General features: G+C 42.3%; 2 protein-coding genes across 8 annotated transcripts in view; one reads left to right on the forward strand and one right to left on the reverse strand.

Annotated features, from left to right (window-relative positions):
- The first annotated feature begins 1,636 nt into the window (after positions 1-1,636).
- On the forward strand, positions 1,637-11,388 carry PLD6 (phospholipase D family member 6). The gene is made up of 2 exons (XM_061599710.1): positions 1,637-2,241; positions 10,613-11,388. The coding sequence occupies exons 1-2, from the start codon at positions 1,743-1,745 to the stop codon at positions 10,849-10,851; spliced, it is 738 nt and encodes a 245-aa protein (XP_061455694.1). The 5' UTR covers positions 1,637-1,742; the 3' UTR covers positions 10,852-11,388.
- A 1,687-nt stretch (positions 11,389-13,075) lies between these two features.
- MPRIP (myosin phosphatase Rho interacting protein) overlaps positions 13,076-18,459 on the reverse strand; it is a 173,886-nt gene continuing 168,502 nt past the window's right edge. For 5 of the 7 annotated variants that reach the window (XM_061599702.1, XM_061599706.1, XM_061599708.1 and 2 more), the window contains one exon: positions 13,076-18,043. In XM_061599702.1, coding sequence (XP_061455686.1) covers positions 17,972-18,043 — 72 coding nt within the window. In that variant the 3' untranslated portion in view covers positions 13,076-17,971. The remainder of the gene's footprint in view (positions 18,044-18,459) is intronic. The other 2 variants (XM_061599709.1, XM_061599704.1) reach the window with 1 other exon arrangement.

The following is an 18,459-nucleotide window of genomic DNA, read 5'->3' on the forward strand; positions in this document are numbered from 1 at the left end:
TTTTCCTTTTCCACTGCAAGGAGGGCAAGAGGAAACTGCTTTTTCTTTGTGTCAATGATTGCGAGGCACTTTATAGCACTTAGGTTGCTTTTTAGGTGCCGACTGTGCCATGTGGATAAAGTTTTTATCTGAGTAAGAGGACCTGGTATGTCTTGATTTGCACTGGTTTTCTCATTCTTAATCTTCTTGGTTTCCTTTCTTTGATTACTGTCACAGACAAGACGAGTTGCGTGCAGTCAACCTTGAATGGTTCCTTTAATAATTTGAATAAACTGTCAGTCTATGATACAGTTTATCATTCAGAACTTCCTTTGGTTTATATAAGTGTGTTCCCTGGGTTACTAGGTATTGCTCCCTTAACTTGGTTTTTTTAGTTCCTTTCTGAGACAAATATGTGTCTTTGGTACAGCCCTGTAGTGGGAGAATGGGGCAAACAGCCCCTGAAACTGGGGAAATTGCCTTTTTAATTTGTGACACGACACACAACAACCTCCATTTAAAGAATGATAGATTGTTTTAAGAACGAGCAGTTTAAGAATAGGGCTCTAAAAATTTTAATGAATAAGGAGGGTGAGTGCACACCAGAAGCCTCATCTGGAAGAGCCCCCCCCCCCACCTGCTCAATCAAGACTTTCCCTAAGGGTGGATTTTTCATGGTTACTTAAATTATCCTGAAAAAAACAGCCTGTACAGGGACATGACCCTTGAAGAGGTAAATATTAGCGCTTCATATTATGGGCTAGATTTAGACTGCACCCCACCCCCCGGACTTTCCTTTGCTCTGCCTTTGTTTCAGTTTTCTCTGTTGTTGTTAAGTGCCTTCAATTCGATTACGACTTATGGCAACCCTATGAATCAGCGACCTCCAAGAGCATCTGTCATGAACCACCCTGCTCAGATCTTGTAAGTTCAGGTCTGTGGCTTCCTTTATGGAATCAATCCACCTCTTGTTTGGCCTTCCTCTTTTTCTACTCCCTTCTGTTTTTCCCAGCATTATTGTCTTTTCTAGTGAATCAGGTCTTCTCATTATGTGTCCAAAGTATGATAGCCTTAGTTTCAACATTTTAGCTTCAAGTGATAGTTCTGGTTTAATTTGATCTAACATCCAATTATTTGTCTTTTTCGCAGTCCATGGTATGCGCAAAGCTCTCCTCCAGCACCACATTTCAAATGAGTTGATTTTTCTCTTATCTGCCATTATCCAGCCATTAATTAAAGGAGCATGTTTGTTACTAGGTTTATTCTGCAGTTATTATAATGAGTAGAGCAGGACTGCATGCATATTGCTAAAGTGGGTGCCTGTCTGAAAAGGCCAAAGACTATTCTAGACTCTGTTTCACAACATTTTTCGTGTGAATGGGCTTTATGCTTAACTTTGTTTTACTTCTGTTACCCATTGGTTGTATTACTTCTACCCTAAACTGCCTTGGAAAGATTTTATTTTCAAAAGCGAGGTTATAAATGAATAAAATTAACTGTGTTCTCTCTTTTTTTGAGTGGGCCCAACTCCTGGGCGCGGTCACAGTTGCCAAGATAACGAGCCGTTAGAAATGATGTGCGCCTGCGCTTTAGTCGGCACGTGATTTTTTTTTTTTTTTTAAGCGTCAGGGCGGGTTCCTTTGTGAATTGGATTGGTGGGAGGCAAGCACGCACTAGTACACGCGCATGCGCTGTGGTGTGCCTAGCGCGGGGAGGTGAAACGCGGCGGTTGAAATTAGAAAAGAGCGCACGAGGTGGCGCGCATGCGCTCCGGGACACGAGAGGGGAAAAAGGCGGTTGAGGGTGCGCGCGCAGGCGCAGCGGCTTCACGCCCTGAGGCGACGATGTGGTGCGGCAGGGCGCAGGTGTTGCTGGCCGTGGGGCTTGGCATGGCCCTCGAAGCCCTGGCCTGCTGGTTGCTGAGGCGGTGGGACCGGCTTTGGGCGTCCCCGGCGGTGCGCGAAGTGCTTTTCTTCCCGTCGCGTGTGACGTGCATCGAGGAGCTGCTGGCGGAGGCGGAGGCGCGGCCCGTGGCCCCGTGCGTGTGCCCGCTGCCCCACGGCGAGAGCGCGCTCGGCCGCCTCCTGGCCCACCTGCTGTCGGCGCGGCGCTCCCTCGAGCTCTGCGTCTTCGCCTTCTCCAGCTCGCAGCTCCGCCGGGCCGTCGTCCTCCTACACCGGCGCGGCGTCCGCGTCAGGGTCGTCACCGACACGGACTACATGGCCCTCAAAGGCTCACAGATCGGGAACCTCCGGCAAGCCGGTAAGAAGCGGGACAGGGCGGGGGAAAGGGTTGAAGGGCCCTTCGTGGAAGCGCGTCGTCGTCTGTTGGTGTCAGTTCAGTAGGAGCAGGATTGATTTCAGCGCCAGGAGGCTTTACTGGGTGCAGTCCTGGTCGCCCCACCCCAAAAAGGACGTTGTAGCGCTGGGGAAGGTTCGCGCAAAGGGCAACCGGTATGGTCAAGGTGATGATGGGGCAGCTGCCCCATGAGGACAGGCCGCTGCATTTGGGAGTCTAGTGCTCTCCCGTATATTAGGTCCCAGGCTATGGTCTGAAGGCACAGGAGGCCACCACCTCGCTGAAGCTGAGCAGGTCTGGGTCTGGTCAGCTGGGAACCACGTGTTTGCTGGCTTGGGTTCCATGGTGAAAAAAGGGTGGGGTATGTAACAAGTAAATAAATAACAATAGTGTTGAGAAAAGGGCGAGTCAGAGGCGGTATGACAGAAGTGTATAAAATGATGTATGGCTAGAAAAAGCGGATAGAGAAAAGTTTCTCTTCCTCTCAAATAACACTAGAACTCGTGGGTATCCGATGAAGCTGAATATTGGAAGGTTCAGGACAGACAAAAGGAAGTACTTCTTCACACAGAGCATAGTTAAACTATGGAATTCGCTCCCACAGGAGGCAGTGAAGGCCACCAACTTGGATGGCTTTAAAAGAGAGACAAATTCAGGGAGGAGAAGGCTGTCACTGGGTTCTAGCCATGATGGCTGTGCTCTGCCATCGTAGTCAGAGGCAGTGTGCTTCCAAAAAACCAGTTGCTGGTATCCGCAGGAGGGGAGGGTGGTGTTGCTCGCAGGTCCTGCCTCCCATGAGTATCTTGTTGGCCACTGTGAGAACCAGATCCTGGAGTAGATGGGCCACTGGCTTGATCCGTCAGGCTCTTCTTAGGTACATTAATAAAGGGCACAAATGTCCTATGGGAAAAACAATCTCAGATGGACATCGGTTGGATGATAGATTAGTAGTGTCATTGATATAAATGCAGTGCTATAGCCTGAATGAAGCTTGATATTAAAAAGAGGTGGAATTTCAGGTTATTAGCTTTTTTAGTTAGTTTTAGTGACAGTGATGGTGCTAATAATTAATCCAATGTATTATTAGCATAATTGTAATTAAAATATTTTATTGTAATTAAATCATGCAGTTAAAAATGTGCAAGAATTTTTATTTAAAAGGACAGAGCCACTATATGCTGGGAATCTCAAGGGGTTTTTGGGGGGATGAATATAATCTGGTAATCATTGATTCATATTGGTAATGCAGCTCTTATGATCTGCATGAATTGGTATATTAATAAAATATACATGAAAGGGGGAATCCCGCTTCCTTTCTCTCATTATTAACAGTTGCTGAAAGACAAAAGAAACTGGTGTCCTAGATATTTATAAAATGAGGAATGACAAAAGGTGAGTAAGAAGTAATGGAACTGAACGACTGGCAGTAGATTCAGGGCAGGCTTTTTCACACAGTGCATAAAATCATAAGAGTTGGAAAGAATATTGGAGGTTATCAGATCCAAGCCACTGCTCAATGTAGAATGTGCATTGCACAATGCAACTACAGGATTATTCCAGTCTCTTAAAATACCTCTGATGGAGGAAAGTCCACCGTCTCCTGAGGCAGGCTGTTCTGTAGTTCAACAGCTCTTATGGTTAGAAAGTTTAACCCTAATGTTTACCAGGATGTTGAAGTTGGTTCCTAGTTCCCGGTTCCTTATTTTCACAGCTACAGCAACTCTAAAGCAACGTTAACGCATCTTGGAACCTCAGAATATATGTTGGGGTACCCCATATCATATATCTCCATGATCTTGGGACTCTCCCCATCAGGAATAACAATAAATTTATTGCATCGAAATTATCAGGCTTCCAAATGCAGATAAATGCATAATAATGCCATAAAACCATAAAAAATAAGTAACTAGGGGTGCCCACCCCAATATCTGCTCTGGACCAGGACAAATCACACACCCCAGGAAAAGGGAGGGTGTACTTGTACTCTATGAGATGTCAGTGCTTCCCACCTGGCCCAGAGTTTCAGCTGGGTGCAGGGCACGGATAAGGGCATCAAAAACATGCAGGGAAAAAAAAAAGTAACTGAGGGTGCCTAGCCCAAAATCTGCTCTGGACCAGGACAAATCAAGGGGAGGGTGTACTCTATGAGGTGCTACTGCTTCCCGTCTGGCCCAGAGTTTCTGCTGTGCAAAGGGCACAGATAATGGTATCTACGCACAACCAAAATAGACAGAAGCATGCAGAAAGAAATAAGTAGGGGGATGCCCACCCCAAAATCTACTCTGGGCCAGGAGAAATCATACATCCCAGGAAAGGGGAGCATGTCCTCTTCCCACCTGGCCCATAGTTTCTGTTGGGCACAGGGCACTCATAAGGGCATCTATGCAGAACTAAAATAGTAAAGAGTAAGTAGAGGAAAATATGTAATTTCGGGTGGCCAATCCAAAATCTGCTATGGACCATGAAAGATCATTCACCTGAGCAAAGGGGAGAGTATCCTCAACGAGATGCCACTGCATCCTGTGTGGCATGGATTTTCTGCCTATTACTCTGAACTGTTATCATTCCTATTTATAGTTTCCTTGTTATATTGTATTATATGTGTATTTTATTGTGCTGCATTTACTGCAACTGATTTGTACGTCGCCTAGAGTGGCCATTGGCCAGATAGGCGACACATAAATTAAATTATTATTATTATTCTTGTGGGGACATGGAACAGATATGTGCATCTATGCACAACAAGGAACGTGGAAGGTATATAAAGAAGTGCGGGTTCTGACTCCAAAACATGCTTTGGGGATTATAAGTCATACATCCATACATGGAGGAGAGGGATCCCACCCAGTTCAGAGCTTCTTTTGTATATATGGTACAGACAAGGGCACATACATATTAGAAAAATAGCAAATATGTAGAGGAAAGAAAATAAGAAACTGGGGGGGGGGCATCCTAAAAGATGGTTTGGGGCACCACAAATCATACTTCCATGCATCTGGGAGAGTGTGTTCTATGAGGTGCCATCCATACATCCTTTACAGTGTTGTCTATGAAATTACATGTTTGTCAAGAAATCATTGTTTGTTGATCATGCTGCGAGTCCTTCTGTCTTCAACATCAATGGCTTTTTAAAATAATAATAACTGAGCTATAACAAGCTAAGTAACAGGGAAAACCAATACAAAATTAAACATTAAAATTTTCCACATAGATCATAACCACTGGAGTATCATAGAGGACATCCTATCATTTTCTGGGGTGTTTGATTTGTCTTTGCCCAGAGAAGATTTTGTGGTGAACGCTCCCAGATACTTATTTTTTTCTTTGCTTTTGGTCTCTTTTGGTTGTGTGTAGATGCCCTTATACATGCCCTGCACCCAACAGAAGCGCTGGGCCAGGTGGGAAGCAGTGGCATCTTGTAGAAGACATCCTCCCCTTTTCTGGGGTGTAATGATTTGTCCTGGCCCAGAGCACATGTTGAGGTGGGGACCCTCAGTTACTTATTTATTTCTGCATGTTTTATACTGTTTTGGTTGTTCATAGATGCCCTTATTTGTGCCCTGCGCCAAGCAGAAGCTGTGGGCTGAACGGGAAGCAGTGGAATCTCATATAAGATAACCTCCCCTTTCCTTGGGTCTATGATTTATCCTGGCCCAGAGCTGATTTTGGGGTGGGTACCTTATTTATTTCTGCATGTTTTTGTCTATTTTGGTTGTGAATAGATGTCCTTATTCATGCCCTGAGCCCAGCAGAAGCTCTAGGCCAGATGGGAAGCACAGGCATCTCATAGAGGGCACGCTCCCCTTTCCTGGGGTTTATGATTTGTCCTGGCCCAGGACAGATTTTGGGGTGAGCATCCTCAATTACTTATTGCTTTGTACATAGTTTTGTCTATTTTGGTTGTGCATAGATGCCCTTATTTGTGCTGTGTGTCCAGCAGAAGCTCTGGGCCATGTGGGAAGCACTGGCATTTCATAGAGGACACTGTCCCCTTTCAAGAGGTGTGTGATTTGTCCTGGCCAGCAGAATTATGGGCAGCCCCAGTTCTTTTTTTAAAAAAATATTTTTATTTCCATTTTGCATTAACATATATTTAGTTACAAAATAATACAAAAAACCTATTAACTCCCTTTTCCTCCTTTTCCCCAACCCCTATCACACCCTTCCCTCCCTTTCGCCTAATGACTATTAACTTTCAAGATTTTATTTTGTAGTTTTCTTCTCTGAGAAACTTTCATTCTTAAGATATCCACAACGATCTGAAAGGGTAAGGCACTGGTCCCAAACTAATGTCTGATGTAGCAGCCAAGATAAAAGGCCACCAATCCGCTTCAAAAGAGTCCTTACTTTTCTTTTTTCCCTCTGCCATTCTTATTTTCTGTGTTAACTTCTCTAATAGAGCAATTTCCCATAGTTTCTTTTGCCAGTTTTGCAGTGTTAAACCGTCCAGTGATTTCCAATATTTGGCAATCGTCATTCTGGCTGCCGCCAGCATAAATCCTATAAATCTTTTATATTGTAGATTTGTGTTTTATCCCATAATGTTCAATAAAGCTAATTCAGGCATGAAGTAACATAGTTGTTTTGTCAATTTCTGTATTTCTTCCCACACCTCCTGCCCTTGAGTTTATCACATTCCCACCATATGTGTAAATATGAGCCTTGTACTCCCACTTCTTATTTTGTTACACATTTTTGTCTTTTTAAGTTGTGCATAGATGCCCTTATTCATCCCCTGCACCTAAGAGAAGCTGTGGACTAGATGCGCAGCACTGACATCTCAGAGAGAACATTCTCCCCTTTACCTGGGGTGTATGATCTGTTCTGGCCTAGGGCAGAGTTTGGGGTGGGCACAATTACTTTTATTTTGCATGTTTTTGTCTATTTTGGTTATGCGTAGATGCCCTTAATCATGCCCTGTGCCCAGCAGAAGCTCTGGGCCAGGTGGAAAAAAGGATACCCTCCCCTTTCCTGGGGTGTATGATTTGTCCTGGCCCAGAGCAGATTTTGGGGTGGGCACCCACAGTTACTTATTTTTTCTGCATGCTTTTGTCTATTTTGGTGGTGTGTCAATGTATTTATCCATGTGCCCAGCAGAAGCTCTGGGCCAGATGGGAAGCACTGGCATCTTATAGGACACACTTCACTTTCCCGGGATGTATGATTATAATTTGTCCTGGCCCAAAGTAGATTTTGGTGTCGGCACCCCTAATTTTTTTATTCATGCTTTTGTCTATTTTGGTTGGGCATAGATACCCTTATCCGTGCCCTATGCCCAGCAGAAGCTCTGAGCCAGGTGGGAAGCACTGGCATCCCAATGAGGACAGGCTCCCCTTTCCTGGGGTGTATGATTTGTCCTGGCCCAGAGTAGATTTTGGGGTGGGCATCTCCAGTTCTTTTTTTTCTGCATGCTTTTGTCTATTTTGGGTGTGCTTTGATGCCCTTATCCGTGCCCTGCACCCAGCAGAAGCTCTGGGCCAGGCAGGAAGCACTGGCATCTCATTGATGACACGGTCCCCTTTCCTGGGGTGTATGATTTGTCTTGGCCCAGAACAGAGTTTGGGGTGAGCACCCCCAGTTACTTACTGCTTTCTGCATGTTTTTGTCTATTTTGGTTGTGTGTAGATTATCTGTGCCCTGTGCCCAACAGAAGCTCTGGGCCAGGTAGGAAGCACTGCCATCTCATACTACACTCCTTTCCTGGGGTGTATGATTTGGCCTGGCCCAGAGTAGATTTTGGTATGGGCACCCCCAGCTGCTTATTTTTTTCCTGCATGCTTTTCTCTATTTTGGCTGTGTGTAGATTCCACTATCCATGCCCTGTACCCAGTAGACACTCTGGGCCAGGCGGGAAGCACTGGCATCTCATTGATGACACGGTCATCTTTCCTGGGGTGTATGATTTGTCCTGAACTAGAGCAGAGTTTGGGGTGGGCACCCCCAGGTACTTGTGGTTTCAGCATGTGTTTGTCTATTTTGGTTGTGCATAGATGCCCCTATCTGTGCCCTGCACCCAGCAGAACCTCTGGCCAGGCGGGAAGCACTGCCATCTCATAGAGGACACCCTCCGCTTTCCTGGGGTGTATGATTTGTCCTGGTCCAGAGCACATATTGGGGTGGGCACCCCTAGTTAATTTTTTATGATTTTATGACATGCATTTATGTGCATTTCAGAAGCCTGATAATTTTGATGCAATAAATTTATTGTTATTCCTGACGGGTACAGTCCCCAGGTTACAGAGATATATGATGCTGGGTACCCCAACATATATTCTGGGGTTCCAAGATGTGTTAACATTGCTTTAGAGTTGCTGTAGCTGTGAACTTTTCTTGTTTTTTAGTGTTTTGAGCTTTCAAGCAAATGGGAACTGGGAACTAGGAACCAATTTCAGTGTAGTATGTTTAGCAGAAACCTTCCTTGAAATTTCTACCCATTGATGGTAGCCTGACATGTGGACAACAGAGAAGAAGTCTGCTCCATCTTCTGCACGTCAGCTCTTCAGATATTTGAAGAGAGCTATCATGCCTCCAGGCTAAACAGCATAGAGACACACTTACTGTTCCAGTTCCAATGTGTCTCTACCTCTCTTTTCTCAATACGGGGGCACACGATACAAGCAAACTCCATCCTTCTTTACTCTTGTGGGATCAGCTCATTTTTTAAAAAAAGTTTTGCAGCTGATTGGTAGATCAACCCCAACATGTGGCCAATGGAAATGCTTTGCTGCAGGTTCAGGCAGAGACAGTGATTGGTCCAATGCTTTGCTGTGGGTGGTCCTGAAAGGTCTGACAGCAGCAGTAGAGAAGGGAGATGTAGCCAGCAGAGGGCAGTGTTGTTCAAAGATGCACACAGAAAAACGTCTGTCTACATTTAAAGTGACTTGTTTGTCAGTTCTACAACTGTTCCTCATAGAACTTGGTTTCCAGACCCCTTCCTATCATATCATGGTCATCTTCCTCCAGACCCACTCCAGTATCTTGATGCCTTCCTCAAAATTATTTGGACATAATGTTTTTGCTAATGCAGCCTAAGATTGCATTATTAACCAAGACACCTAGATCCGTTTCTGCTGCCAAGCCAGGTTTCCGGAGTCCTGTACTTGTGCCTTCTGAATTTTTTACTTGATCCATCTAACAGCGCACATTTTACTACCTTGTCAGCTTCGATACCATAGAAACCTTGTAAAATGCTTTGCTAAAATAAAGCATTTCCATGATGTATCAAAACTAGGAACTCAAAAAGGGAGAGAAGATTGGTTAGTTAGTCCCCCCCCCATTTCACACTTAGATAATTTATTTTATGAGGCATCCTCTAAATAGAAATACTAAATATGTAAAGATTTCAGACAGCAGCTCTGAAATAATTTCTGCAACTTCCTTCAGCACTTCATCTGACCCTGGAGATACCAACTCATTTCAAGTAGCTAGGAGTTCTTTAACGGTTTCTTTACCTCCTGGGCTGCTGCAAGTCTCTCCTTATATCATTTGTTCTACTTTTCCCATGTTGAACACAGTTCTCTTTGTGAAGGAAGACAAAGGCAAAATAGGAGTTGAGCAGTTCTGCCTTCTTTCTGTCACCAACAAATTACAGAATTCACTACTACATGAGGTGGTTAAAAATAGTGTAAGAGCATCCAGCCAAACCTGCTGAAATAAAGTAAGTCTTGCTACTGGCCAAAATATGAGCAGGAGTGGAACCAGGCAAGCCTCTCTGAGAAAGCTGTTCCAAAATCTGGGCACCAGCACTGAAAAGGACCTATGTTTGGTGCCCAACTCCTGCACATCTAACTTGGAAGAGGAGGACCTATGAAGTGAACTAGTTCTCTGGCAGGCTTGTATGTCTTATCTTCCAGTTTGCAGTTGTCTTTGCTACTGATTGAATAGCAAATATAAAGCATATTACAGTAATCTATCAGATCAGCATGGAAAAGTATATACCTCTGTTTAAGATACTGGAAATGAACCACCATTGAAGACCAGTTTTGTAAGTCCTCAGAGGAAGTCAGCTGGTTGCTCTAGAAATAGTCAAGTATTCTATGTCAGTTTGGCTCCATTACCAGACTAAAAGTCCCCTCTAATCAGGTTCCTTCTTATGTATGTTGAAATGTATATTTTTTTGAGATATAACCAGCTGCTCTGGCAGTGGATGGAATTAACTGTCTGTTTTACTTAGCACTCATCAGTAACTGGGGTAGAGGAGAATTCACTAATTTTCTTTTCAGACTTTTTGTACTAAAATTCACTGGGTAGCAGTATAGTGTTACGAGCTTGGTAAATTTGGTGGGAAGATGGAAATTTGAATTTGTGGTACTGAACGGGGACTCTGGTTTTTCAGGAATTCAGGTACGTCACGATCAGGATTGTGGCTACATGCACCACAAGTTTGCCATCATTGACAAAAAAATGCTGATTACTGGCTCCTTGAACTGGACTACACAAGCCATTCAGAAAAACAGAGAGAATGTGCTGATAGTTGAAGACACAGACTGTGTAAATATTTTCCTGACAGAATTTGAAAAGATTTGGGAGGACTACAATCCAGCTAATTACACATTTTTCCCCAAAGAAGAGTAGGTACTGAAAAAGAATAACATTGAGCCTGGGACAAAAATGCAGCTTGAATGACAATTTTGCAGTAAGTAAGAATTTTAGACCAAAGACTTATTGCTGTCTCAAGCTAAGTATTTAAGAATGGCACAATTGCTTTAGCAGTGACTAAGGACCAAATTCTACTTTTAAAGAATTGTACAACCAGCATACTGTGTTTGAATTATTTTCTGAGAAATTAATGGCCTGTGCTTATCTATTATTTTTACATATCTAAATCTGTTCCCAGTGAATAAAGCTTATTTTTTTATATTCTGAGAACACATGTTCCTATTGTAAAACAACCGTCCCAGCATGTGGAAAGTTAGCATTTCAAGAAGAGTTTTTATTCTAGATTCTCCCAGAGATCCTAGCTTCCACATGCAGAAAAGTCTTGTGTTTTTTGGAACATTCTAACATACAGCTTTCCCCTTTGTGTTCTGTAGTAGTATACCTCTAGGGATAATATGTGAAATAGAAGAAATAAATGCTCAGTCAGTATGTGAATGTGTGTACTTTAACTCACACTTAATTCCTGTGCTGCTTTTTCCAGTGTGGACTGTACATGTGTAGAGGCGAGCTTATCTTGTTACGGTGGGGGGTGGGGAAGCTGTGGGTCTGCAAATATTGTTGGACCACAACCTGTCATCCCTGACCATTGGCCATCCTGGCTGGGACTGATGAGTGTTAGGAGGCAAGTATCAGCTGGAGGTCCACATTTGGAGAGGGTAAACTTGAGAAAACTTGCCTGACCTCCTCCTGCTACTAAATGAGTGGGTGCTGAATCAGACTAAGTGGAAGGCGCCTTACATTGACTTGCAAATTGTAGCCAAGCCTAGCATCTGGAGTGCAGAAATAGAACAGGTGGAAGATTACATATTTGGTTGAACCAATTTCAGGAGTGAACTGTTGATGTAGGAATAAGAGTAATCTTTCAAGAATATGCTGGTCTTTGCAATTACCAAAGACTCAATATTTTAGCGAGACTAGTTGATCTCCAATTCAACACACAATTAGTGATGCTGAGACCTGTTCAGCTGTTAAGATTATGGACTGAATGCTGCATGTCCTTCCTCTTTTTCCTACAAATTATGGGTAGTCTGTCTTATCCTAATGTCATTCATACCAGGTAATTACAGAGCTCCTGCCAAGATTGTAAAACAGATCTATCAGCTACCCTGGCACCTGAAAATATGAAGGTCTGATAATGTGGGGGAGGGGAAGAGGTTATGTGCTAGAGTTTGTTCTCTAACTGCACAAAGAAATAGAGGGGAAGAGGCTGAAACTCTATTACCATTTGAACATGTGTTACTGTCTGTAAAGTATTCCAGAGAGAATTCATGAAACAAACTGAAAACTACAGTTGTAGAATATGCAGGTATGGATGCTCGGGTAAGTTTTAAAGGGCTTTGCATCAGGCTTTTAATGATTTGGTTTCCAAAAGCTGTTGTTCCAAATAAGAGCATGCGTGTGGTTATAACAATACTTTGAGACAGTAGAAACTCCACTGTAGCCAAGAAGTGGGTATCCTGTAGTGACTTGTATGTATGTGTTCTGTGTGCCAGAAAGATGATTCTGTTTTCGGAAGGGAGATGTTGAGTCACTGTCACCTTGAAACTAGCAATCTGCCTTAGCAGTGGGTTGCAGTTTTTATAACTATCAGCAAAACATGCACAGAAACAAAGTGTGGTAATTGATATTGTTATTTATCACTATGTCAGAAATGTCAGCCATTCTTGAAGCTATTTAATAATGCATACTCAACTCCAACTGATAATGGTTAGATGCTTCCATTGGGGTGGCCTTCCCAGGCATAGTTCATAAAATGTTGAAAGTGAATTCATTTAAGTTTCTTAGCACTTACATATTGAACGGTAAAGGCAGGTGTGATACTACTATAACCCTTCTTATGTACATTCAAATCCTCTGGACATTTAATAACTTGTGCATGCTTTTTGCTGTGTACCTGTCCTGAAATTCTTCTCCAGAGAAGGTGGAGGTACTCAGAAGCTTGGCGCAATCATACTGCTTTTAAATTGCATATTATATTGTATATTAATATAAATAGCATATTATATTGTATATTAATGAACACAGATTAGCACCCTTGATTGTTGTCGTTTCTAGCTGAAGCTGCAAGAACACTGGAATGCTGATTCCAAGATCTTACTTGCTGTCTCTAGTTTCAACAAAAATCTTGTCCACAGCATGCTAAGAGTGGTGCAAAAATAGTTTATTACGATATAGTTTTATGTATAGTTAAGTAATTAATATTTACAAAAAATCATCAGCTACATCCATGGGAACCCTAGCATGTCACACAAGGTTTGTAAGGAATAAATACTGTGACACAAGTGGTACTTCTATTACAGGGAACGTGGAAGGAGGAAATAGCTCTTAAAAGCATGAAAACAAAACAAGCGGAGAAAGATACCTTTCAGACTTATAGGAGGCGGCGCAAACCATTCTTTGCAAAAAGAAAGTTAGATTGGACATAGTTGTTTGCCAGACAGATTTGTGAAGACCTCCCTAATTGAACTGGTTTTATTTAAATCTGCTTCTCTTGCATGCGAGTTCCTATTTTGATGGTTAGCAGCACAGCCCCCCCCCCCCCAAACCTCCTGGCTGTTCTGCCTCTGAATCTTGCATGACTGTAGTAATTGAACATTGTCTTCATGCTTGATGCTTGGATGACCACTTTATGATTCAGTTTGGTGGTGGTCACTTTGGAGAGGATGTTTCTGTAGGTTCGCTTGTCAATCAAGCAGGTTTACAATAAAATCTGATTACTTTTAGCTGATGTTGAGTGGGCATGAGGAAGAGCTCAAATAGTGAGCTCAAATAGTGTAGTGCATGCCTCACCTTCTTTGCCACACATACATTTTGTCCAAGCAAGTTCCATGTGGGAGGAATGTATTAAATACAGGCTTTTGCTACTCAAAAACAAAATGCACCCTTAGAAGCTATCAGCTATTTCTCTTAGAGGCAATTGTTGCTGTTTTAAAATTTGATTAGAAGCAATGGTCTTCTACTGGCAGGCTGAAAGGACAACGCTAAATCAATCCTCACTGATTAGATGGGTTATTTCTGTTGGCACTAGACAGGGTTCTGCTGTCAACTATCCCACATTCCTTTACTCTAGTAGATTTCAAGGCATGGCTTGAGGCTGCCAAGCACCACTGGGAAAAGCAAGACGTTTGTTTACATGTGTATAATTGTTCTCCATGTCATGCAGTCAGTAATGGATTCACACCTCCTTTCCATATTCTAGTAGAAAAGATGGCCCCAGCACTGTAACTCTGTTGAAACTACATTGTAATGAAATACAGTGTAACAGTAAATTGAATAATCATCCTATATTAACCATATTCTGCCATGCTGTTCAACACCATGCCATGTAACTTGAAAAGAATGTGTGGGTTGCAAGAATCAAAATCTACTCCATTCCCTTATAGAAATCCTTTGTTTACTCCACAAGTGTCAAGTTACCATGCAAAAATATTGACGTATGTTTAGCAACAGAATAGCTACCACTGTTAATATATAGACAGACTACTCTTTGCAATCATATGTAGTATATATGCACACCCAAGTTGTTTATGCCACTGTCAGCTATAAGATTATTGAACTGAAAGAAGAAGAAAATTAATGTATAGGTAAGTAGTTTAAAGTTTTGAAACACAGTACATGGCCTTTGGACAGGCATTTTCAAAACTAAAAAGGTATCACGAGAAATTTAAAAATATATTTATAATGTTCAAACAAACCAACAAACATTCTTTAAGGGGACATAGAGTGGGTTTATCAGGTTACTTTTCCAAGTCAAAAGGACATTGTATTAGAACAAGATTTTTAAAAATTCACCCCAAAAAACCCTCCACTATTTTTTGAGTAATAAATATTTACATTGCGTGCTTTGAATACTATACAGGTTTTAAATTATTTTTAAAGAGAATAACAAAGCTTTTTTTAAAAAAATGAAAAAAATTACAAAGGAAAGATGAGCTACACTGAGTGTGTATGTGCTTAAAGTGTTCACAACAAACTAAGTACTGCATATGAGCCACCAAAATGCAAAACGTCCAGTGGGATTCTAATCAAGTATGTTGTCATTACAAAAAGTGACACATCTTAAGAACGGCACACAGGGCCACTTGCAGGCAGCCTCTGCCACAGGAAAAACAGCCTGCTTGGAATTTGCACATCCGCACAAGCATTCCTCCTTTTCCATTTTTAATAGGATAAAGGAAAACAAATTGCATTAATAGAAGCCTCAATTCTGCTTCAAAAGGAGAGAAGAAAAAATCATCTGCAACAGACAAGATTTAAGAAGCCATTATGCAAGTGTATTTATACTGTACATCCATCTTTGCTGAACTTTCACTGAGACCACAGTTATTTTGTAGTGTAGGCTTGTGTAAAATGCAGCACCTTGCAATAGAACATACCTATTTATTCCCACAATGTATATACTGTGCCCTTTAAGAGCCGTTCAAGAAAGACAACTAGAATGCCAACTTGCTTTGGAGCAACTGGGTCACAACAGTATAGACTTTCTTGAGCAAAAGGAAAGTTGGTTGCTGTACTCTTTTACCTCAATTTAAATATCATGCACTCGCTATTCTGATCTTAGAGGAGGCATGTCTTTTTTTTTTTTAAAGGAAGTATATGGATTAACACCAAATCCATCTGCAACAGTTTTGCATGAGATAATTTGCTCCACTGGCAGGTTTTTCTTAAGTTGCAGGCACATGAAGAAAAACAAGTTTCTTCTGCCCAGCTAAAAGCCTAGTCAGTGTTAAACTCTGCCTCCAATGCATATCAACTTCCCCCTTAGCCACACTATAGGATGCTAAACTGTTTTCCCCCCATTATACACTAACAGTTCTTTGCAGTCTGAGGGTGTGGGTAAACCACTAGGGGCACCAAATGAAAGCCAGCCAAACCATATCCATTTCATACCTGACTTAAAAAAGAAGTTGCCAGACACTGCAGGAAGAAAGCAGCAAAATATCTGCCCTGGATCCCACCCTGTTCCAAAATAGCAAGAGCTTTTGAAGGAACGTTGCATAATAGCAAAGAAGCTTACAGCCTTTTTGCTTTAGCCATTATTACCAGCAAGGGTGCACAGAACAGCATCATTATGACACATTAAAGGCACATGAAGAATATGCACATTGTGGCCTCATTTACCCTAATATGCCTTGCTCCAGAGTTTTTATTTGGAAACTACTCAATTTCACTGATGCAAAAGTGTCTCTCTAATCAGGCATTAAACACAGGATGAAACTGCAAAAGGGATGGGTTGCTCTACCTAGCCTCACTGTACAGATTTGTCTGCCCAAAAGCTAAAAATATTTAGTCTGAATAAATTGCAGAGCAGAAATGTGCCTCAAGCAAGCTGGAAACTACAGAATGAATGGGTATACAATAATCAGAAAGGCAGGTAAGACTTTAAAATACCAAAGCCACCTTGCCCATAAGTTTGGTATAATTAACTGCCCAGCACTTCATTTGTGGCACTGAAGCTATAAGTATTTCAACAGAGCAATGCTCATCTACTTTAAAAAAAAAAAATCACATGCATTGTTCAAAGCATCTCTATTTCTGTTTGGGGGGAAAAACCATTGGCTCTAAAACCCAATATATCAAATATTCACTGCCTATGTCATTGGGCCCAGTGTGTGTGTGTGTGTCAAACGGGTCTATACAACTGTTTTGTTGCAGACAAATAATGGCACAGAAATCTTGAAATTTTGACATGCCATTTTAAGTTTATCATTCCCCTGCTGTTCAAGACCTCTCCACTGACATCTTGCAACTGAATTTCCACATGCAGATGCTTCCAACTTACACGAACATGCAGAAGACTCTTTCCTTAAACTGTTTTGAGACCCATTAAGTCAATATAAAGGGCAAGCCTCCATTTCTGACGTTACCTCTGCTTGAGAGACTGATCTGACCTGATCTCCAAACACCTCTTGCATGCCAAGCATGCCAAGTCTTACCTGCTTTGTAATGAGCCCTGCAATGTAGAGTTTGTATCATTCCCACTGATTACATGTTGGAAGCTATCCTCCTGCTTCCAGAGGACCAGCGTAAGGATTGTAAAACATTTCTTAAGGGGAAAAAAAATTTCTCAATGTCTGGACAGAACTTTTGTTTGACAGATTTGATGGGAGAAAATTTTTAGCCATATTGCGCTATGTACACATAGGCAGATGCATCCCACTGAAACTGGAAGAAAGGGTGGTTTCTGGCATGACCTTGCCCTGAAGTGTGGATAGGAGGAGGCCACTATTCACTGGTGATCTTAATGGGTACATTCCTCCAAGAGCCTGTACATTTGTTACACTAATTAATTTTAGAGGGAGTCTTTGACTCCTCAATGCCTGTAATCTATCTGCAAACCAACTAAATAAAAGGTTTTCAGTAGGATTCTAAGCTAAATGAAGGGGGGAAATTCCAAATTCGACCACACAGCTAAACTAAACAAGATACAAATCAGGACTGTTGCAAATGTCTCTTTCTGTAACAGTAAGCCAATCTTTTGTTGTTCTTGCAACAGTCAAGCTTGACTAAGGAGGCTTAAAACAGGTTTTGCAAGTTTTGCTTCAGTGGTGCAAAATTTGACCCAAAGCATACTCCTAAGTGCTAGGGTTACTCCCAAAAACAGCAGAGCTAAGCACAGTGTGTTGCTTCCCACCCACCCCTTCCAGGGCCCTGTTACTATACCAAAGCATTTGGTAAAACAGAGCTAGCTTATGAATAGGCTGTTGAGCCTTAATACTGACACTTAGTGTAATAGATTTACAGTAGGAAGGATGTATTTGTGGAGAGTAAAAGGGGTGTGTGCCCCCAATATTTCCCTGCTCTCTTGCCAAGACTACAAACTTCCTAAGTCAGGGCTAGTAGTTGGGGAGTCCATTTGATGGTATACAGAAGAACTGCCGGCATTTTTCAGTCTTATCTTCTGGAGCATCCATACAAAAAAACCATACAGAAGCAACAGCAACGAGGATCCTAGAGAACAAAAAACAAGGGTGCTTGTGCTGTGATGCCACAAGCAAGGAGATGCATATGGTCAAGCTGAATAGGAAGGAGAGAACTATTCTTTCTTCAAGTCCTTGGATTCAAAGAGCTTGAGACGCTCCTGCACTGTCAGGCCTTCCTTCAGACTCTGCACATTGGGGTGGGGGAGAGAAGAAGAAGAAGAGAACGCCATTAAATGTCATTCTGGTGGGAAAAGTCAAGTCCAATAGAGAGAAATGGCACAGATGCTCAGGCAAAAAAAAAAGGGGGATGGCATCCTCTATGGGGAGATTAGAAAGACATGCTTTAAGGAAAATGTACCATTATGGAGTGGAGTTATTGGTGAATCAATCCAAGGTGAAGAAAGAGGGCAAATGACCCGGATGGTTGCAGGCACAGCTCACTTAACTAGGGGAGTAATTGCTTTGGTGTTCTGGAGCAGCTGCAAAAGCTTTTGTAGGACATCTGTGCCTCAAAATTGCCCTTTCCCCATAAAGTTGTTACGTTAGAGTACCCCACTGCTGTGCCCAATTGGACGGCTACACAATGGTTCATGAGCACAGG

Source organism: Rhineura floridana, chromosome 17 (genome assembly GCF_030035675.1).
Source record: "Rhineura floridana isolate rRhiFlo1 chromosome 17, rRhiFlo1.hap2, whole genome shotgun sequence".
NCBI classification, from domain to species: Eukaryota; Metazoa; Chordata; class Lepidosauria; order Squamata; family Rhineuridae; genus Rhineura; species Rhineura floridana.